The sequence below is a fragment of the Procambarus clarkii genome, chromosome 43 (assembly GCF_040958095.1).
Source record: "Procambarus clarkii isolate CNS0578487 chromosome 43, FALCON_Pclarkii_2.0, whole genome shotgun sequence".
Lineage (NCBI taxonomy): Eukaryota > Metazoa > Arthropoda > Malacostraca > Decapoda > Cambaridae > Procambarus > Procambarus clarkii.
In genome coordinates, this window is record NC_091192.1 from 21,793,045 (window position 1) to 21,816,433 (window position 23,389).

General features: G+C 44.9%; 2 protein-coding genes across 5 annotated transcripts in view; both read right to left on the reverse strand.

Annotated features, from left to right (window-relative positions):
- The window catches only part of LOC138349741 (solute carrier organic anion transporter family member 74D-like), a 507,981-nt gene that overhangs the window by 267,655 nt on the left and 216,937 nt on the right, over positions 1 to 23,389 (reverse strand). The window lies entirely within an intron of this gene.
- On the reverse strand, positions 42 to 17,559 carry LOC138373690 (golgin subfamily A member 6-like protein 22). Its single transcript, XM_069340042.1, has 3 exons — positions 17,451 to 17,559; positions 2,307 to 2,309; positions 42 to 757 (listed from the first exon to the last, which is right to left on the reverse strand). The coding sequence occupies exons 1-3, from the start codon at positions 17,557 to 17,559 to the stop codon at positions 42 to 44; spliced, it is 828 nt and encodes a 275-aa protein (XP_069196143.1).

Sequence of the window (23,389 nt, forward strand, 5' to 3'; positions counted from 1 at the left end):
GACGCTAAGCCCCGAAATCATCTCAAGATAAGATAATACTCTCAGCTCTGGGACTTTGAGAACACTGTCATGATGTAAGGTTGTTCTATGAGAGGTTCAGGCTGTTCTATGAGAGGTTCAGGCTGTTCTATGAGAGGTTCAGACTGTTCTATGAGAGGTTCAGACTGTTCTATGAGAGGTTCAGGCTGTTCTATGAGAGGTTCAGACTGTTCTATGAGAGGTTCAGACTGTTCTATGAGAGGTTCAGACTGTTCTATGAGAGGTTCAGGCTGTTCTATGAGAGGTTCAGACTGTTCAATGAGAGGTTCAGACTGTTCTATGAGAGGTTCAGGCTGTTCTATGAGAGGTTCAGACTGTTCTATGAGAGGTTCAGGCTGTTCAATGAGAGGTTCAGGCTGTTCTATGAGAGGTTCAGACTGTTCAATGAGAGGTTCAGGCTGTTCTATGAGAGGTTCAGGCTGTTCTATGAGAGGTTCAGACTGTTCTATGAGAGCTTCAGACTGTTCTATGAGAGGTTCAGACTGTTCTATGAGAGGTTCAGGCTGTTCTATGAGAGGTTCAGACTGTTCAATGAGAGGTTCAGACTGTTCTATGAGAGGTTCAGGCTGTTCTATGAGAGGTTCAGACTGTTCTATGAGAGGTTCAGGCTGTTCTATAAGAGGTTCAGACTGTTCAATGAGAGGTTCAGACTGTTCTATGAGAGGTTCAGGCTGTTCTATGAGAGGTTCAGACTGTTCTATGAGAGGTTCAGGCTGTTCTATAAGAGGTTCAGGCTGTCCAAGGACTACTCTAGTGTTACTCTATAGCTGCTGCAGGGGGGCGCTCTAAGACTGCAACAGGAGAGCTCTAAAACCTCTACTAGAGCTTAACACTTTGATATAAAAAAACGAGAAAGAGAAGACATGATTGCGACATCTAAGATCCTAAAAAAATAGCCATAAACAACCTAGATATAAGAAATATATATATATCAGAAGTAACAGCAGAACGAGACGCTACAGATGGAATCTACAAACGCAAATGAGCCACAGGAATATATATATATATATATATATATATATATATATATATATATATATATATATATATATATATATATATATATATATATATATATATATATATATTTACCCTCAAGCTTAAGTCATAAGACACCAAAAAAAGGGGAAGAACACTGAGGGTAGAGGCGGAAATAGCTGGCCGTCGAGGGGTCCGCCACACTTCTGGGAAAGGCAAAATAATTGCAACAAGTACAACAAGGTTTCTTGTGGTAAACACATTCGGAGACGGGATCTAAGAAGACAAGCATCTTCACCCCAAGTCTGAGATGATCACATGCAAAGACAGAGATGCTGTGAGATACGACCCAACATGGAGGGGTAGTTAATTCCTTTTATCAACTTAGCCAGAGCGTCGTAACGACGTCAAAGAAGCGTCTTGGGGGGAAGGAGGGGGGTCGTACGTCGTTAGTTGCCAGGCTGTTTAAGACAGTTAAAACATTGAGCGATAATTAGCGACAATTTACAGCAACGCGGAGCAGTAGTCGGACGAGATAAAGAGACTTGAATCCAGCGTTTATCAAATCAAATCACACAATATATATACCTGACTGCCTGCCAGAGGGACAGATATAGGGAGCCCCCACTACACCTGTCTAGTGAACCTGAGAAGAACTACCTGCATATATGAACCCTTTCTTCATCATATATACACCCCTCCCCCCCTTCTCTACATTATATATGCCTCTTCTCTTCACTATATCATTTCGTATGCAGTGTATGTTACTGGAAATCTATTTTCCCGGTAATACTGCGAGGAGATAATACACTGAGTGTGTCTGGAGGTGTATGTATATATACTCATCTAGTTGTACTCACCAAGTTGTGTTTGCGGGGGTTGAGCTCTGGCTCTTTGGTCCCGCCTGTGTGGGTATGTTGTGTATGAGAGAGAGCAGCGCGGCTGAGGGGAATGCATCAAAAAGATAGAATCGAAAGCGATTTTCCAAATATTTCAAAATTTAAATTTAGGTTATTGTCCATTTACACAAATCAATGAGAATAGAATCAACCAGGCAAAGTCTTTCTTGCCTCTCAACAAACAAACAAACAAACAATTCCATACCCACAAACATGATAGAAGCTAAAACATTCCACTTAAATTGCGATGAATTACAGGTAAATGTAATTTTACAGGTATTTACAGGTATTTACAGGCATTTACAGGTATTTACAAGTTTAATTTACAAGTACATACAGGTCCAATCTAACTATCAATACTAAATTGTAAGTTAGTGTTTAGTAACTTACTTCCTGTAAGTAACAAGACCCATTATATGAACTTACATAATTAGTCCCCAATTATATAATTAAAATTATATAATTATTAATTAATTAAATATGATGGGATTTTTTAATTTGAAAATGATAGGAATTGCCTTGAGGTAAATATTATTTAATTTCATTAATTAATTTAATTAATATTAAATTTATATTAATTTATTATATTTATATTAATTTATATTAATTTATTATTAATAAATATTAATTTAATTAATATTAAATATTATTTAATTTAATTTATAATTTAATTTCTGCAATAACTCACATGAATATTGTCTTGACGCAAGGATACTTTAGTGCGTGACGCAAGGATACTTTAGTGCGTGACGCAAGGATACTTTAGTGCGTGACGCAAGGATACTTTAGTGCGTGACGCGAGGATACTTTAGTGCGTGACGCGAGGATACTTTAGTGCGTGACGCAAGGATACTTTAGTGCGTGACGCGAGGATACTTTAGTGCGTGACGCAAGGATACTTTAGTGCGTGACGCAAGGATACTTTAGTGCGTGACGCGAGGATACTTTAGTGCGTGACGCGAGGATACTTTAGTGCGTGACGCGAGGATACTTTAGTGCGTGACGCAAGGATACTTTAGTGCGTGACGCAAGGATACTTTAGTGCGTGACGCAAGGATACTTTAGTGCGTGACGCAAGGATACTTTAGTGCGTGACGCAAGGATACTTTAGCGCGTGACGCAAGGATACTTTAGTGCGTGACGCAAGAATACTTTAGTGCGTAACGCAAGGATACTTTAGTGCTTGACGCAAGGATACTTTAGTGCGTGACGCAAGAACATCTTAGCGCGTGACGCAAGGATCACCTTAGCGCGTGACGCAAGGACACCTTAGTACGTGACGCAAGGACCCTCTAGTGTGTGACGCAAGAACACCTTAGCGAGTAACGTAAGAACACCTTAGCGAGTGACGCAAGGATCACCTTAGCGAGTGACGCAAGGATCACCTTAGCGCGTGACGCAAGAACACCTTAGCGCGTGACGCAAGAACACCTTAGGGCGTGACGCAAGAACACCTTAGCGCGTGACGCAAGGACACCTTAGCGCATGACGCAAGGATCACCACCTTAAGATGCAAGACGCAACACCTTGAAGGTTAGAGGAACTGTGTGCAGTCCTGTGTGTTCCGTCTGGGTTGTTGTCATGTATATATATTGCTTATGTTGGGGTCAGGTATATGTAGAGTATGACTGAGCCATGTATATATATATATATATATATATATATATATATATATATATATATATATATATATATATATATATATATATATATATACATTATTCTACGAGATTTCCCTTGAACACGATCCGCCGGTCGTTTTTACAACCAGGTCCACAACTACTGTTGGATGAACAGTTATCTCATTGGTTATGCTCTTATAACATAATGTTATAACTTATAACAGTTATGCTCATTGGTCATCTCAACTTCCCTCAGGAAGCAATTATGGGAGGAAGGCCACAGACAATTTGAGTATAGCAAATGAGGGGTAGTTAAGGCTGTGATAGACACACACACACACACACACACACACACACACACACACACACACACACACACACACACACACAAACACTTCCGAAGTGAATGAAATATTTGATTTAGTCTTGCAGAGCAGCGCGAACATCTTGGTTCGTCGTGTTGGTAAGATGGTTAAGTGAGACCCCCAGTTCGGTTCCCGGTCAAGGAGTACATTGAGGAGTAGGTATGAGGAGATACCACTTACGTATCCGGCCACGGAACACACACATATACCGGCCAAGACGGCTGAGCCACCATATCCGGCCACGGAACACACACACATACCGGCCAAGACAGTTGAGCCACCGTATCCGGCCACGGAACACACACACATACCGGCCAAGACAGTTGAGCCACCGTATCCGGCCACGGAACACACACACATACCGGCCAAGACAGTTGAGCCACCGTATCCGGCCACGGAACACACACACATACCGGCCAAGACAGTTGAGCCACCGTATCCGGCCACGGAACACACACACACATACCGGCCAAGACAGCGGACCGGGAAGCGGATGTTGGGCTCCAGGGGTCTCCATCTTACAGATGATTGTCCAGTAATGTGATATAAACAACAATTTGTTCCTTCAGACTGTCAGGCTGGCGGAGGGAGGTGGCATCCGGCCGCCCATCACAACCACAACAAAATTCCAACCATTGAGAACTTAAGTTACAATCAACCAAACAGAATTGAACCACAATCACCCAACTAGAACTTTACCAATAACAGCCAATCATACAAAAAATGATAAGAGTTAATTGGAAAGTGAGCAAAATCAGCCAATCAGGGGATGACCACCGTCTTGATTGTAAAGCTCTTGGGCCCCGCCTTATCAAATAACGGTTCACATATCCCTATGGCTCGTTAACGTGTCAAGAACCTCGGCGTATTTTCTCCTCAGGTTGTTGTGCTATCTAAATATGTTGATGATATCACCGTCGAAACTACTCATGTCGTATTGAGTAGGGTTATCTTGAGATGATTTGATTTGAGATGATTTCGGGGCTTTAGTGTCCCCGCGGCCCGGTCCTCGACCAGGCCTCCACCCCCCAGGAAGCAGCCCGTGACAGCTGACTAACACCCAGGTACCTATTTTACTGCTAGGTAACAGAGGCATAGGGTGAAAGAAACTCTGTCCATTGTGTCTCGCCGGCGCCTGGGATCGAACCAGGGACCACAGGATCACAAGTCCAGCGTGCTGTCCGCTCGGCCGACCGGCTCATTCATCTTGAAGGGTGAATTTACATATAAATTTAAAGTCCACTACGGGCTCACCATAGCCCGTGCTACTTGGAACTTGTTCTTCCAAGTAGCGAATCTTGAATAACTTGAGTACACTTAGAGGAAGGTATTAGTTAGTACTGCCAAGGAACGGCGTAAGAGCAACCCTCTACCGGGTTGCCGGTCGGCCGAGCGGACAGCACGCTGGACTTGTGATCCTGTGGTCCTGGGTTCGATCCCAGGCGCCGGCGAGAAACAATGGGCAGAGTTTCTTTCACCCTATGCCCCTGTTACCTAGCAGTAAAATAGGTACCTGGGTGTTAGTCAGCTGTCACGGGCTGCTTCCTGGGGGTGGAGGCCTGGTCGAGGACCGGGCCGCGAGGACACTAAAAAGCCCCGAAATCACCTCAAGATCACCTCTAGAGGACCTAAAGAGCTGTGCAACGTGCAACCAGGAAGTATATAGAGCTGCTACATTCATCAGACCCGCAGGGCTCTACAGTATTCATCATTGCATATACTTACAGAAGGTCTATATAGACTTTGCAACATGCGATCCCTCTGTGAATATATAATTAATTAATAATATCAAGTTTCCAGACGAGGCAATTTATCTTGCCCCCCCCAACTTTTTCTTATTACCTTACACACCTGCAACAACAGGTGTGTAGGTGTGTACTGATTGACAACACACCTGTCAATCACTACACACACCTAGCACTAAAACACTTCTCCTTTTCGACTTGAGAATGGTCCAGGACGGACCGAAACGTCGTCGTCCCTTCACCTTCTAGTGTGTGGTCTGTTCAACACTTCTCCTACACTTACCTAAGAGGCTCTTCGTACAGCTCTTTATCGTTGTGGAGTGATAGCGAGAGCGTTAAAGACCGTCATCACTCTCCTCTCTGTTATCCTAGGATTCACTCCCTCCTTCGTTATCTCATGTTGATATCGTGGTGTGTATCTTCGTGTGTTCGGTTACGAGGACGTGCGTTTGGAAAACTATAATTCTAGATCTTGCGACCTTTCATTCGATTATCCGGATGTTCGGTTATCCGGACGTTTGGTGGAAAGTAGCTGGTTCGGTTAATCGAGGCAGCTGTGTTCGGCCGGGCTTCCAGGTGAGTGGTTGGCGAATGTGTGTGTGTGTGTGTGTGGTGTGTACTCACCTAGTTGTACTCACCTAGTTGTGTTTGCGGGGGTTGAGCTCTGGCTCTTTGGTCCCGCCTCTCAACCGTCAATCAACAGGTGTACAGATTCCTGAGCCTATCGGGCTCTGTCATATCTACACTTGAAGCTGTGTATGGAGTCTGCCTCCACCACATCACCCCCTAATGCATTCCATTTGTCAACCACTCTGACACTAAAAAAGTTCTTTCTAATATCTCTGTGGCTCATTTGGGCACTCAGTTTCCACCTGTGTCCCCTTGTGCGTGTTCCCCTTGTGTTAAATAGACTGTCTTTATCTACCCTATCAATTCCCTTCAGAATCTTGAATGTGGTGATCATGTCCCCCCTAACTCTTCTGTCTTCCAGCGAAGTGAGGTTTAATTCCCGTAGTCTCTCCTCGTAGCTTATACCACTCAGCTCGGGTACTAGTCTGGTGGCAAACCTTTGAACCTTTTCCAGTTTAGTCTTATCCTTGACTAGATATGGACTCCATGCTGGGGCTGCATACTCCAGGATTGGCCTGACATATGTGGTATACAAAGTTCTGAATGATTCTTTACACAAGTTTCTGAATGCCGTTCGTATGTTGGCCAGCCTGGCATATGCCGCTGATGTTATCCGCTTGATATGTGCTGCAGGAGACAGGTCTGGCGTGATATCAACCCCCAAGTCTTTTTCCTTCTCTGACTCCTGAAGAATTGTGTGTGTGTATGTGTGTGTGTGTGTGTGGTGACACCTTGCTGAGTATGTGTCCTCATAAAACAGAGTTGTTAGTTGCAGGAACACACACACACACACACACACACACACACACACACACACACACACACACACACACACACACACACACACACACACACACACACACAGTACCGCATAAGAGGCTGGTACATAAGCTGGAGAGACAGGCAGGTGTAGCTGGTAAGGTGCTCCAGTGGATAAGGGAGTATCTAAGCAATAGGAAGCAGAGAGTTACGGTGAGGGGTGAGACCTCCGATTGGCGTGAAGTCACCAGTGGAGTCCCACAGGGCTCTGTACTCGGTCCTATCTTGTTTCTGATATATGTAAATGATCTCCCGGAGGGTATCGATTCATTTCTCTCAATGTTTGCGGACGATGCTAAAATTATGAGAAGGATTAAAACAGAAGAGGACTGTTTGAGGCTTCAAGAAGACCTAGACAAGCTGAAGGAATGGTCGAACAAATGGTTGTTAGAGTTTAACCCAACCAAATGTAATGTAATGAAGATAGGTGTAGGGAGCAGGAGGCCAGATACAAGGTATCATCTGGGAGAGGAAATTCTTCAGGAGTCAGAGAAGGAAAAAGACTTGGGGGTTGATATCACGCCAGACCTGTCTCCTGCAGCACATATCAAGCGGATAACATCAGCGGCATATGCCAGGCTGGCCAACATACGAACGGCATTCAGAAACTTGTGTAAAGAATCATTCAGAACTTTGTATACCACATATGTCAGGCCAATCCTGGAGTATGCAGCCCCAGCATGGAGTCCATATCTAGTCAAGGATAAGACTAAACTGGAAAAGGTTCAAAGGTTTGCCACCAGACTAGTACCCGAGCTGAGAGGTATGAGCTACGAGGAGAGACTACGGGAATTAAACCTCACTTCGCTGGAAGACAGAAGAGTTAGGGGGGACATGATCACCACATTCAAGATTCTGAAGGGGATTGATAGGGTAGATAAAGACAGTCTATTTAACACAAGGGGCACACGTACTAGGGGACACAGGTGGAAACTGAGTGCCCAAATGAGCCACAGAGATATTAGAAAGAACTTTTTTAGTGTCAGAGTGGTTGACTAATGGAATGCATTAGGAAGTGATGTGGTGGAGGCTGACTCCATACACAGTTTCAAGTGTAGATATGATAGAGCCCAATAGGCTCAGGAATCTGTACACCTGTTGATTGACGGTTGAGAGGCGGGACCAAAGAGCCAGAGCTCAACCCCCGCAAACACAACTAGGTGAGTACAACTAGGTGAGTACACACACACACACACACACACACACACACACACACAAACACACACACACACACACACACACACACACACACACACACACACACACACACACACACACACACACACACACAAACACACACACACACACACACACACAACACCGAGCGGGACCCGGCGACTCCCGGGTCTCCTCCCATTACCATTTATCACAGGTCACGTTACATCAGAGACCCCTCGCTCGTGGTGATGTCACAGCTGGTGGTGGTGTACAGGTGATGTATCCCCGGGCTCCGGGCTGTCATGGGTTCGAATCTCTCTCTAAATCCAGGTATGAATAAAGTAAATCAGTCACGTGACATCAGTAAGACTTTCTCAATACCTTGACCATTAAAGCAATTAGAACACAAGCCGGGGACCGAGAGCTTTGATCCAACCTTAATTGAACAATTTGAGGGTGTCTATTTTTTTTGTTTTACCCACCACATGAGTACATTTACCCACTACATGAGTACATTTACCCACCACATGAGTACATTTACCCACTACATGAGTACATTTACCCACTACATGAGTACATTTACCCACTACATGAGTACATTTACCCACTACATGAGTACATTTATCCACTACATGAGTACATTTATCCACTACATGAGTACATTTATCCACCACATGAGTACATTTACCCACTACATGAGTACATTTACCCACTACATGAGTACATTTACCCACCACATGAGTACATTTATCCACTACATGAGTACATTTATCCACCACATGAGTACATTTACCCACTACATGAGTACATTTACCCACCACATGAGTACATTTACCCACCACATGAGTACATTTATCCACTACATGAGTACATTTACCCACTACATGAGTACATTTACCCACTACATGAGTACATTTATCCACTACATGAGTACATTTATCCACTACATGAGTACATTTACCCACCACATGAGTACATTTACCCACCACATGAGTACATTTACCCACTACATGAGTACATTTACCCACCACATGAGTACATTTACCCACCACATGAGTACATTTACCCACTACATGAGTACATTTACCCACCACATGAGTACATTTACCCACCACATGAGTACATTTACCCACTACATGAGTACATTTACCCACTACATGAGTACATTTATCCACTACATGAGTACATTTACCCACCACATGAGTACATTTACCCACCACATGAGTACATTTACCCACCACATGAGTACATTTACCCACTACATGAGTACATTTACCCACTACATGAGTACATTTATCCACTACATGAGTACATTTACCCACCACATGAGTACATTTACCCACCACATGAGTACATTTACCCACCACATGAGTACATTTACCCACTACATGAGTACAGTACAGACACTGCCCTGTGGTATATATGTCCAGCATACACAGGCCAGCAGACACTGGCCTGTGGTATATATGTCCAGCATACACAGGCCAGCAGACACTGCCCTGTGGTATATATGTCCAGCAGACACAGGCCAGCAGACACTGGCCTGTGGTATATATGTCCAGCAGACACAGGCCAGCAGACACTGGCTTGTGGTATATATGTCCAGCAGACGCTGGCTCGTGGTATATATGACCAGCAGACACGGGCCAGCAGACTATGGAGCAGAGGTGCAGACTCACGGCGTGACGCTCACGGAGCAGGAAATTCCCCTAACAGCAGGGAAGGTTGAGCTGGTAGAAAAACTGGCTTAAAATGTGCTACATCAGAGTGGTGGTTGGTGGTGGTTGGTGATAGTGGTGGTAGTGATGGTGGTGGTGGAATGAGCAGACACTGTAATGTGGTGCGGGGGGGGGGGGGGGCAGCAGTGCCCGAGAAGCAGCAACAAAGCCCAGTAGGCTCAGGAACCTGTACATCAGTTGATTGACAGTTGAGAGGCGGGACCCAAGAGCCAGAGCTCCACCCCCTCAACCACACCTAGGTGAGTGCCTCAGCTGCCTCTACAGGTATAGAGCGCCCCGCCTCACCACCAACCTCGTCCTCACTGTGAAACTTTCTCTCAATTATTATTTTTTTTATATGTCAGAGATGAGGAGTAGAGGAAGATCGTATGGTAATTATGCTACCCTGCTGAGAGGTGGTTATCTTGAGGTTATCTTGAGATGATTTCGGGGCTTAGCGTCCCCGCGGCCCAGTCCTCGACGTTATCTTGAGGTTATCTTGAGATGATTTCGGGGCTTTTAGTGTCCCCGCGGCCCGGTCCTCGACCATGCCTCCACCCTCCAGGAAGCAGCCCGTGACAGCTGACTAACACCCAGGTACCTATTTTACTGCTAGGTAACAGGGGCATAGGGTGAAAGAAACTCTGCCCGTTGTTTCTCGCCGGCGCCTGGGGTCGAACCCAGGACCACAGGATCACAAGTCCAGCGTGCTGTCCGCTCGGCCGACCGGCTCCCCTCGGGGTAGTGGTCCTTTCACGGGTATATCATCACAGGATGCCCACCGCCGCCAACAACAGTCAATGAGAACACCAGATAAAAAAAAAATTCCAACCAAAAAAGGAATGTTGGAATAACCACGTCACTCAGCTGGGTAAGTGTTGATGATACATCAATCATCTTGACAGTGGAACAAGCTGAAGGATACGGCTAACGAGCTTACGGCTTGACTCAAAATCTTACAGAAGCTGTACTACTGGTCCTTCCAGCATCATGGTCGGTGATGTCAGTTATCATGTCAATTATGATGTCAATTATGATGTCAATTACGATGTGATGTCAATTGTGTAAAGCACAGAAGGTAGTACAAAGACGCACCGCTGGTGACATCCATTGACTCTTGACTTCACATACTCAATCTGTCATCAACTGTTGTTGTTAAAGATTCGCTACCCGGAACAAAAAGTTCCAAGTAGCACAGGCTATGGCGAGCCCGTAGTAAGTGATCAACTGTGTTCTTCATTTGGACTGAAACAGTTTAGTATATTACCTTCAGCTGGTGCGAACCTGGACCCTCCTGAGCAGCTTCTTGAGCAGAGCTGTGTCACAGACCTCTAGCTGTGCTCAAGACATATATCTCATTTACCATTAATGTCAGCTGCAGGTCGGCGTTCAATCCCCGACCGTCCAAGTGGCTGGGCACTATTCCTTCCCATCCTCCCGTCCCATCCCATATCCTTATCTTGCCCCGTCTTCCAAGTGCTATATAGTCGTAATGGCTTGGCGCTTTATCCTCATAGTTCCCCTTTCCCTTCGCCTCCAAGTAGTAAACACAAGACCACTTTAAATCCACTTATTAAATATGCTCATAAGTGGCCCAATGAGTTCCTGATCGCCTATTAAATAGGTACCCCAAGGGTACCTATCTACTGCTAGGTGAACAGGTGTATAAGATGAAAGGAAACGTGCCCAACCATGTCTGACCCGCTCAGAAATCAACCTCGGAGTTCCGGATTGTGAGTTGACAACGAATCCTCTCAATTGTGTTTTCATTATATTTCTCTTGTTAATAGTAATGTTACAAAGACTATTTTCATCAACACCTTGCTTGATAACTGCAGGTTAGGTTAGTGCCCTAACCTAACCAACCAAAGCACCCACAAACTGAAAACGGGACATCAGTGCATTGCATCAGCTGTATTGCCTTTCAGCAGTTAGCTATATCACAGAACTTAAGAGGGGATACCAGGAGTGATACCAATCAAAGCATGAGGACACTAGATAATCCAAACACATATATGCTCTTGTGGACTAATACATTAGATATCAACTATGGATCCCTCCACTAACTCCCCCCGATACAACGGTGCTTCAGATCCTCAGTTGGAACATAGCATCACTCAGGAAAAGACTTCCTGATCTCCACCACAAAGTGACGATCGAGGTCATTGATGTCGTCTGCCTTCAGGAGTGCAGAGTTCCCATCAGGTCTCCATACCCTAAATTACCCTCATTTGTTGTCTATAACCTTATATCCAGTCACTCTTGTATTTTGTATGTTAAGACGTCCCTTCCTCACTAGTCACTCCCAGCCAAGTCAACCGAAGGGCTTCAGTATCATGGTGTGAGAATCTACGTGGGGAACTCTGCTCTCAATATCTTTAACCTGTATGCTTCTAGTGATAAGTTTAATTATACTGACCTTCCTATCTGTATTCAGACTGAGCCTAGCATCATTATAGGTGATTATAACGCTAGGCATAGGAATATTGGTAATTCGCAGTTCAGTAATCGTAACGGCAACCAACTGGTGTCACTATTAGGTAGTCACGATGATGCACAGATTGTGGGTGACCTTGAACCGACGAATATCTACGGAGGTATTCTTAATCTATGTCTCGGTGTCAACGTCTCCCACACCGTGTGCGCCTCGTCAATAGTGCCAGATATGGCGTCTGATCATCTGGCCATATTAGCCACTGTAAGCATTGGCAGCTCTATCCTCCCTGGTGGAGTGTTCAAGCGGAAGGGGCTGGCTGTGCCCATCGATCAACGAGACAATCTTGTTGCTCATGTGTCAGATTGGTACAAATGAACAAATCCACAAGGGCCGTGACGAGGATTCGAACCTGCGTCCGGGAGCATTCCAGACGCTGCCTTAATCGACTGAGCTACGACAGGGTCAAAAAGAGTTGAAACTGAAGTTCTACTGAACTTACTGGATCCTGCAGCCTCTCCGAGACACAAACCAGGGTTTTACACAACTTCCCCCATGCACCCGAGCTGTATCAATAGGCCGTTCTCCCTCTTCGCCCTTACTTCATTACACACAAATTCATTCAAATTCTTTTGTTCATTTGATGCATCACGCATTTGTGATTTCTGTGTGTCAGAATGGTACAGTTCATCTGAGCCTTCATCAGTTGAAGATTTTAACAATGAGCTCACAGGTACTATCCAACAGATGCAGGCGATGAGTCACAATAACGTGGCTGAAGTATGTTGACCAGACCACACACTAGATGGTGAAAGGACGACGACATTTCGGTCCGTCCTGGACCATTCTCAAGTCGATGAGATTCTATAAACTGTACTATCGAACAGTTTATAGAATCACTTGATCCATCGTCCCGTCCAGCCCACGTAAACCAAATTACACTGGTCATAGCACTAATACCTTTTATAATAATTCCAAATTACACGCACTAAAACGCACTGCCAGAAGAATTGGACTAGCTTATAGAAGGACCCGCACTGCTGAAATGAACAATCAACCACAGAAGGTGATTCGGTGATTTTAAAATGCTAAGCTAACCTACATACGTAAATACATAGATATACAGAGATTTACGTATGCCCTACATAAAGTGTTCGATGTGTCTTTTACATAGTGTCATTAATGTGCATTTACAAAGGTGAAATGTAATTCTGATCAGCTTTTCTTTTTTTTTGAGTGGGCTCTTTCAAACGGCTCTGACTGAGGCCAGGGAACGTACGGTGGAGCTGAGGCAGACACACTATGAAACTTTTGTCAGTGGTCTCAATTCTCACACGCCACTAAGTCGGGCATGGAAGGATATCAACAAGATCAAAGTGAAAAATGATGCAAAGATCTCGCACCCTAATCCATTTCACAGAACAAATGAGCTTGTTGATGCTTGGGTCACAACTTCCAGCTTTGACAGTCTTCCTCTACCCACACAGAATGAATTAAATAATAAATGATAGAGCCAGGTTCATGTTTCATCAAGAGGATGACTGTGTCATGCTTTTTACTGAACACGAACTAGTCTCTGCTATACATAAGGCAAACCCCGGGGAGGATGGAGTTACTTACTGCATGCTGCGTATGTTTCTGCTAGTGCCAAGGGGAATCCTTCGCTTGGATTATATAATATTATATTATATAACACCACACAAGTCTTGGGTCCAGCGATCCACATGGCAACAGTGTTAAAAATGTCAACTATGGACTCATTAGTCAAGATTTGCAGGCAACGTCAGGTATCATATTAGAATGACCCATTAGAGTGAGCCTTTAGAATGACCTTATAGAGTGAGGTATTAGAATGACCCATTAGAGTGAGGTATTAGAATGACCCATTAGAGTGAGCCTTTAGAATGACCCATTAGAGTGAGGTATTAGAATGACCCATTAGAGTGAGCCTTTAGAATGACCCATTAGAGTGAGGTATTAGAATGACCCATTAGAGTGAGGTATTAGAATGACCCATTAGAGTGGGCCATTAGAATGACCCATTAGAGCGAGCAATATAATATGTTTACCTAATTAATATCGCTGTGCCACACTCAATGAATAGCACGTTCTCTATTATTTCAATATTAATTTAAAAAAATTATACCTCACAAAACCTTTGATGAGGAGCATGAAAATTAAATTAATTTGAATTTTAACAATTTATTATATATAATTTATGTAATTAATACAAATTATAGACCGTATTTATACAATTATACATGAAGTACAGTACTAATACTACTACTTTGTGCACAATCATACAATATCCCACCTTCATGTTATCTCTATTAATCGATATTGTGTTAATGGATCTTTATCTACTCAGGTGTAGTGGGATATATAATCCCAAACGTCTCTGTCTGTCCTTTACGGGCTATTCATGCCCGTGCCACCTTTTGGGGTGGCTTAATCTTCATCAATCTGTCTGTATGCCTTCATGATGTGTTGAAACATGGAAATGTTCAGAAATTGTTTCATTTTCCTAGTGCATATACTTACCCATAACAGAATTACAAGATTTTGTGTGTGATTATCCTATATGTGAGAGGGATTCTGTGATTTTTAGGGGATAAATGCCTGTAATTTAATATACTTTTATTAATTGTTTAGTAAATATGGTCCTTAAAATGTAGAGTTTAACCCGCTCTTAACTGCACTGTGTTGTTCAATGACCTTCACATTCTAAGTTCATCCGAATATCTATGCGACTCACCGTAAAGCCTTGAGTCACTCTCACTGTACTAACTTCCAGTTATCGTCGACTATATCACAGTATTTTGGGATCCAACCACTTGGAATAGACGGTAGAGCGACGGTCTCGCTTCATGCAAGTCGGCGTTCAATTCCCCGACCGTCCATAAGTGGTTGGTCCACCATTCCTTTTCCCCGTCCCATCCTAAATCCTTATCCTGACCCCCCCCCTTTCCCAGTGCTATATATATATAGTCGCAATGGCTTGACTCTTTGGGTGTTACGGGTGTCTTGGGTGACTGGGTGTTACGGGGATCACCATAGCCCGTGCTACATGGACACTTCGTCCTGAGTAGCTAAATCTTTAACAACAACAACATTGACTCTTTCTTGCTTGATAGTTCTCTCATATAATTTCTTACACCGTTAAAATGAGATATAACTTGAATAACTTAGAGTCTCCTTGAGGTTACCTTGAGGTTACCTTGAGGTTACCTTGAGGTGCTTCCGGGGCTTAGTGTCCCCGCGGCCCGGTCATCGACCAGGCCTCCTGGTTGCTGGACTGATCAACCAGGCCGTTAGACGCGGCTGCTCGCAGCCTGACGTATGAGTCACAGCCTGGTTGATCAGGTATAGTCAGTCTCGGCTCAAGTCTCTACCTACTAATCTCCCTCTTCTCTGAGGTTTATTTTTTTTTACATTTCGTTTTTAATGTTTTTTTTGTGAATTTTACATTTTAAATATTGATATTTTTTTTTTTTTTAGTTTTAGATATTTTCATTTATATTTATTTTCATATAGAGTATATAATAGTATATACGTATGTATATGTAATAGTATAATAGTATTAGAATATATGTATGTCTGCTTGTTCGAGAATGAAGCTAAGTACTCTGGGCTACCTTAACTCACTTTTTCATAGTAATTACTGATGGGTACGTGCCAAACATGGGTGGGTCGAGGTTGGCATAACTGAAATTAACAATACCACGTACTCACCTAGTTGCACTCACCTAGTTGTGTTTGCGGGGGTTGAGCTCTGGCTCTTTGGTCCCGCCTCTCAACCGTCAATCAACTGATGTACAGATTCCTGAGCCAATTGGGCTCTGTCATGGTGTGAAAGCAACTTCCATGATGACTCTTGCTATAGCATTCTGGCACAATTTATTAATTTGCTCTTACTATACCATAAATCATTAGGTAGAAAAGAAATCCAATATTAACAATTACCCCGTTAAAAGCCCGAGACATTTTTATGACAGGGTTCTTCCTATAGACTTTCTTCTGCCTCAGGTTTTCACATTATTTCATGTTCTGAGAGAGAGAGAGAGAGAGAGAGAGAGAGAGAGAGAGAGAGAGAGAGAGAGAGAGAGAGAGAGAGAGAGAGAGAGAGAGAGAGAGAGACAGACAGACAGACAGACAGACAGAGAGAGAGAGAGAGAGAGAGAGAGAGAGAGAGAGAGAGAGAGAGAGAGAGAGAGAGAGAGAGAGAGACAGACAGACAGAGAGAGAGAGAGAGAGAGAGAGAGAGAGAGAGAGAGAGAGAGAGAGAGAGACAGACAGACAGACAGACAGACAGACAGACAGACAGAGAGAGAGAGAGAGAGAGAGAGAGAGAGAGAGAGAGAGAGAGAGAGAGAGAGACAGAGAGAGAGAGAGAGAGAGAGAGAGAGAGAGAGAGAGAGAGAGAGAGAGAGAGAGAGAGAGAGAGAGAGAGAGAGAGAGAGAGAGACAGACAGAGAGAGACAGACAGACAGACAGAGAGAGAGAGAGAGAGAGAGAGAGAGAGAGAGAGAGAGAGAGAGAGAGAGAGAGAGAGAGAGAGAGAGAGAGAGACAGACAGACAGACAGAGAGAGAGAGAGAGAGAGAGAGAGAGAGAGAGAGAGAGAGAGAGAGAGAGAGAGAGAGAGAGAGAGAGAGAGAGAGAGACAGACAGACAGAGAGAGAGAGAGAGAGAGAGAGAGAGAGAGAGAGAGAGAGAGAGAGAGAGAGAGAGAGAGAGAGAGAGAGAGACAGACAGACAGAGAGAGAGAGAGAGAGAGAGAGAGAGAGAGAGAGAGAGAGAGAGAGAGAGAGAGAGAGAGAGAGAGAGAGAGAGAGAGCACCCGTGCATCGTTTGTGTGTGTGTACTCACCTAAGTGTACTCACCTAGATGTGGTTGCAGGGTCGAGTTAAGCTCCTAGACCCCACCTTCCAAACGTTCCTATGTGAATGCAGAGACTCATTTATCACGCTGTTATCATATTTATATTTAAATCTTTGAGTCGAATTTGCTTCAACAACTTCTGCGCCTAACCTGTTCCACTTACTGACAGCTCTGACGCTGAAAAGGTTCTGTCTGGCGTCGCTGTCACTCATTTGTGTCTCTAAATTCCACCCATGACCCATCATGCTGTTGTCACTTGGTCCGGGAGACATCTCCCGTCACGCAGGGTGCAGTCGCACCTCCACAGATCTCCAGTATCTATTGATACTGGTAATGGCTCAAAAGGGCCACCACGTACGGGCTATTCATACCCGTGCTACCTTTTGGGTGGCTTAATCTTCATCAATCATCATGCTGTTATTCCTAGCTTTAAGCGATGCTGCTTTGTCTTGTTTGTTGTGTGTGTGTGTGTGTGTGTGTGTGTGTGTGTGTGTGTGTGTGTGTGTGTGTGTGTGTGTGTGTGTGTGTGTGTGTGTGTGTTGTGTGTGTGTGTGTTGTGTGTGTGTGTCTGTGTGTGTATTCACCTAGTTGTACTTGCGGGGGGGAAACTTCGGCTGAAACTGAAGAAAGTCTAACGGGAAAAACATACCATCAAACTTTATTCAAGCTATTAATGAGGTAAGAATTATGAGTTATGCCAGAATACTAAAGCAAGATTTATCTAAGGAAAGGAAGGAGGAGGGGGTCGCTTTGGCAGAATATCACGTGGTAATCGTTTCAATAATGGCAACCCCGGAGCGGTCTATATAGCGCATGTACCCAACAGCAGCTATTGTGAAAAACTTAGCGAGTCTATCCCCCCCAAAGCATCTAGTCTCCAATACGAAAAGAAACAGACACACTGACATTCTAATTATATAAAAGTAGTGAAGCAGCTAACCTAACCTAACCTAACCTCACCTCACCTAACCTAACCTAACCTCACCTCACCTCACCTCACCTCACCTCACCTCACCTAACCTAACCTAACCTAACCTAACCTAACCTAACCTAACCTAACCTCACCTCACCTAACCTAACCTAACCTCACCTCACCTAACCTCACCTAACCTAACCTAACCTCACCTAACCTAACCTAACCTAACCTAACCTAACCTAACCTAACCTAACCTAACCTGCTAATCAATAATCCAGCAACACGGACCAATTCTTGGGTCTTAGGAACATAAACTGATATATTTGATGCATAAAATGGATGATTATGCATTTGATGCATAAAATATTGAGAGAAAAAATATACGGAACTCACATTTGTGCTCATTAATCACGCTTAATGACGAGCCAAGTAATTGGCTCACCAGGTGGTGTGATCACTGACAAGCAGCACCAGGAAGCTGCCGACAAAAGCGGGAGGAAATATTGGAACGCCAACAGCTAGGCAGAAACATATTCCGTGATATCTATTGGGCAATGACATATTTTTCTGCTTTAATTGATATATCGACATCACATCGGTGTAGATGCGTCTGCTCTTCGCCAGCGGTCCGGTTGTTAGGTGTCTCATCATTATATTCATCGCGGACAGTTTGTAATCATCGTGTTGTTGGATTGGGGCAAGTCTAATCATCGTATCTTGTTTGGTGATTATCTTGATGATTTGATTATCTTATATCTTGATGATTTGATTATCTTGTATCTTGATGATTTGATTCGTATCTTGATGAGTTGATTAGGTGTCGGTGTGGAGCTTCCTAGCCACACCCACCGTCCTGTGGGTGACCCCAGACACACCCTCCGTCCTGTGGGTGACCCCCAGACACACCCTCCGTCCTGTGGGTGACCCCAGCCACACCCACCGTCCTGTGGGTGACCCCAGACACACCCTCCGTCCTGTGGGTGACCCCCAGACACACCCTCCGTCCTGTGGGTGACCCCAGCCACACCCACCGTCCTGTGGGTGACCCCAGACACACCCTCCGTCCTGTGGGTGACCCCAGCCACACCCACCGTCCTGTGGGTGACCCCAGCCACACCCTCCGTCCTGTGGGTGACCCCAGACACACCCTAGCCTGTGTGTACCCCCTCCCCTCCCCCAACACTTGTATGAGGACAGGGGAATATAGTGAGGATGACAGCCAATGTTAAGACCTTGGGGCTGGTACAGTAAGACGCTCCTCTTATCTTGGTGATCTTATACACTCCTCCAGCCACACTCTTACACTCCACGTTTTCAGACTCTAAGTCTTGTATAAAGTATTTTTATAATTGCTAGTTCCTACCTCGTCTCTCTCTGTCTGTCTCTGTCTCTCTCTCTCTCTCTCTCTCTCTCTCTCTCTCTCTCTCTCTCTCTCTCTCTCTCTCTCTCTCTCTCTCTCTCTCTCTCTCTCTCTCTCTCTTTCCCCCTCACCCTCTCTCTCTCTCTCCCTCACCCTCTCTCTCTCCCTCACCCTCTCTCCCATCCTCCCTCCCTCCCTCACCCTCCCTCCCTCACCCTCCCTCACCTTCTCTCCCTCCCTCACCCTCTCTCCCTCCCCCCCTCCCTCTCCCTCCCCTCTCTCTCTCCCTCCCCCCTCTCTCCCTCCCCTCTCTCTCTCCCTCCCCCCCCCTCTCTCTCTCTGCCTCTCTCTCTCTCTCTCTCTCTCTCTCTCTCTCTCTCTCTCTCTCTCTCTCTCTCTCTCTCTCTCTCTCTCTCTCTCTCTGTCTCTCTCTCTCTTCCCTCCTCTCTCTATCTTATGCCATATACCAGTCGACATGCCCCCATGAAGGATGTAAACTTTGATCAACCTATAATGACATGTTAACTACTTAACTTTCAAGAAGGTTAGCTCGTCACCTACAAGCAGCAGCTCCCCCCCCCCTCTCCCCCCCTTACCAGGAAAAATGCTTGAGGCACACATAGATGTGCTTGAGTCTGCCTCTGAGGAGCAGGAGATTGCAAAATTCTAGACGCACTCCTTATCAAAAGAAAAAAAATGACCTAATATAAATACACAAAAGGGACGACTTTGCCTTATCACCATCACTGAGGCCTGGAGGACCACAACCATTGGCATGGGACGTTAGCTCCTGGGCTCCCAGCCTTGGCTTACCTCACTTCTACCTACCTCACCTCTACCTGAAGTGAGGTAATGTGTATAAGAGGTGATTATATATATATATATATATATATATATATATATATATATATATATATATATATATATATATATATATATATATATATATATATATATATATATATATCAGAACTATAAGTTAGAAGCTTCCTACCAGAAGTCAGAAGCCATATACTTCATTATTCTCAAGTGTAAAAGCAAATATACACTTCAGTAGTCTTAGCGAGAGGAGGAGAAAGGGGGGAGTATATATCCTATATTTGGATATACCATTAATGTAAGCATAACTGAGATATATCGCATACTTAACTCTCCTATACAGGCCAGCATAGTCACCAGGGGCCTTACCTGCAACAGAAAATAATTTGATGAGATGGATGAACATATACAGATTTCTCTAAAATATTTAATGAGCTCCAAATTGGCCATCAACGACGTGGAGCTTGACTGACTGTGGTTGCTCTCGACGGGTCCAGCTCGTAGGATGGTCTAGGGAGATAATCTTGGTCACTATGTCAGGTATATTGCAGAGTGATTTCATAATACACCTGCTCTCTTAGATACACACGTATACTGTGTGTATTTACTAGTTGTGTCTGCAGAATGGAGCTGTTAGTTCTTAGGGCCCCGCTCTATGTAATTACCTAAGTGTAGTTACAGGATGAGAGCTACGGCTCGTGGTGTCCCGTCTTCCCAGCACTCTTTGTTGTATAATGCTTTGGAACTACTGACGGTCTTGGCCTCCACCACCTTCTCACCTAACTTGTTCCAACCGTCTACCACTCTGTTTGCGAAAGTGAATGTGTGTGTGTGTGTGTGTGTGTGTGTGTGTGTGTGTGTGTGTGTGTGTGTGTGTGTGTGTGTGTGTGTGTGTGTGTGTGTGTGTGTGTGTGTGTGCTGAGCGCCCCCTAGACCAATCCAGTAACCAACAGTGTCATTGCGCGGCATAAAATATGACTTAACTTCCCCCCCACGAGTCTATCGCTAATCATACCTTATTCAGAGCTTGATACGCACTTGCTTAATCAAGTCAAGTGGAGCAAGCGGGCTCCACCCCACTTACAACAGAGGCAACACAAGAGTATAAACAGTCCCCCTTTTCAGTAATCCGGACATTGTTTTGTTTATCAACTCCACGAGAGCGTAGCGGCGCGTAGCCCGGCATCCCAACACGGCCTCCGAGGGCAACACAGAGATAATTTAAGTCTCAAATTGCTAAAGTTATTGTTAGCGGCGGGTCGATAACTTTAATAACTTCATTGATGGGGAGTTGAGGGGTTATTACAGTGTACTGTGAGGGGACAGTGATACACTATATTATTTACTATTCAGCGGGACGAGGGGAGCCGGTCGGCCAAGCGGACAGCCCGCTGGACTTGTGATCCTGTAGTCCTGGGTTCGATCCCAGGCGCCGGCGAGAAACAATGGGGCAGAGTTTCTTTCACCCTATGCCCCCTGTTACCTAGTAGTAAAAATAGGTACCTGGGTGTTAGTCAGCTGTCACGGGCTGCTTCCTGGGGGGTGGAGGCCTGGTCGAGGACCGGGCCGCGGGGACACTAAAAGCCCCGAAATCATCTCAAGATAACCTCAAGATGATAGAAATACCATAGTCTACCCCAGCCCCCCCCCCTAAACTCTCTTTACTGGGGGGGGGAGGGAGGAAGGGGGGGAGACACTATATTACCTCCTGGTGATAGTAAGAACACACTATACAGTCCTCCCCCTCCCCCCCTTTTTAGTATGGGGAAAGTCACAATCAGGGAAAATAGCCAAGCCATTACGACTATATAGCACATAGTCGAGGATAGGACATATATTACACTGTCCTATCCCTCTTGTGGGAGAGGACACTATCCCCCCCTCTTTTACAAGCAGAAACTCTTGAGGGGACATGATCAGTACGTACAAAATATTACATAACGGAAACACTGCTGCCAAAAACTCCTTAACTATTACAAAAACTGGCGAAATAACGGGTTAAAATCTCGTGCAAAAATTCGTCGCAACAATTTAGCTTCAACTTGTGTCCAACAAAGGACTCGCAATTAGACTGAGAGCGGCAACACTGCAATTATTATTATTGATGAATTTAATAATGGATTGACGGTGACGTTTTTAAATACTGATGGAATGCACACGTGTGTCGGAGCTCTCCCTCAATCTCTCTCCCTCACACACACCCTCCGTCTTCTGCTTTCACCCATTTGTATCTCAATTCTCTCTTATTTTCTCTCATACTCTCTCTCTTCCCCCCTCAGTTTTGTCTCCCTGCCTTCTTTCTATCTCCCTCTCTCTCCCTCCTCACCTCTGCCTTCTTTCATTCCCCTTTCTCTCACTCGGTGCCTGGCCTGGCCTGGCCTGGCCCGGCCTGGCCCGGCCTAGCCAAGTGAACAAAGATAGAGTTGGTAAGGCACCAGAGCACACTGGTGACTCACTTCTTTCCTGGAAGAACACAGCTAGCCCTTACCTTGGGCCCACAACTGCGGCCCACACCTGCCACTGTCCCCAGGGGGCCCACACCTGCCACTGTCCCCAGGGGGGCCCACACCTGCCACTGTCCTCAGGGGGGCCCACAACTGGCACTGACTCAAGCAAAAGTGATTCACATAACTTTATCCAAGCCACAGTTGGATAAGGACATATATGGTTATACCAACAAAGCCTAACTCAACTGGATATATGATCATATACAAAGAGTATAAACAGAGTTAAGTCAGAGTTGGAAACTGTTGTAAGTGGAGTACCTCAGGACCCTGTCCTGGAACCTCTCTTGTTTACCCTAAATACAAAATGATTTAGACACGAGACCCAAACAGCAACATTATGTCAAAATTTACTGACGATATCAGAGTGATTTTTGGGCGAGAAATCAATTCAGAAGATGATTCCAAATCGCCGCTAGACGATCTGGAAATTACACGTGGTACCTATAGTGCGTGTCTGACTGCGTGTGAGTGTGGCTTACTGCGTGTGTGTCTGACTGCGT

What these genes read in the sequence shown, in the direction of transcription:
- LOC138373690 (XM_069340042.1), bottom strand. Translation starts at nt 17,559, where the DNA reads ATGTCTCCCGGACCAAGTGACAACAGCATGATGGGTCATGGGTGGAAT.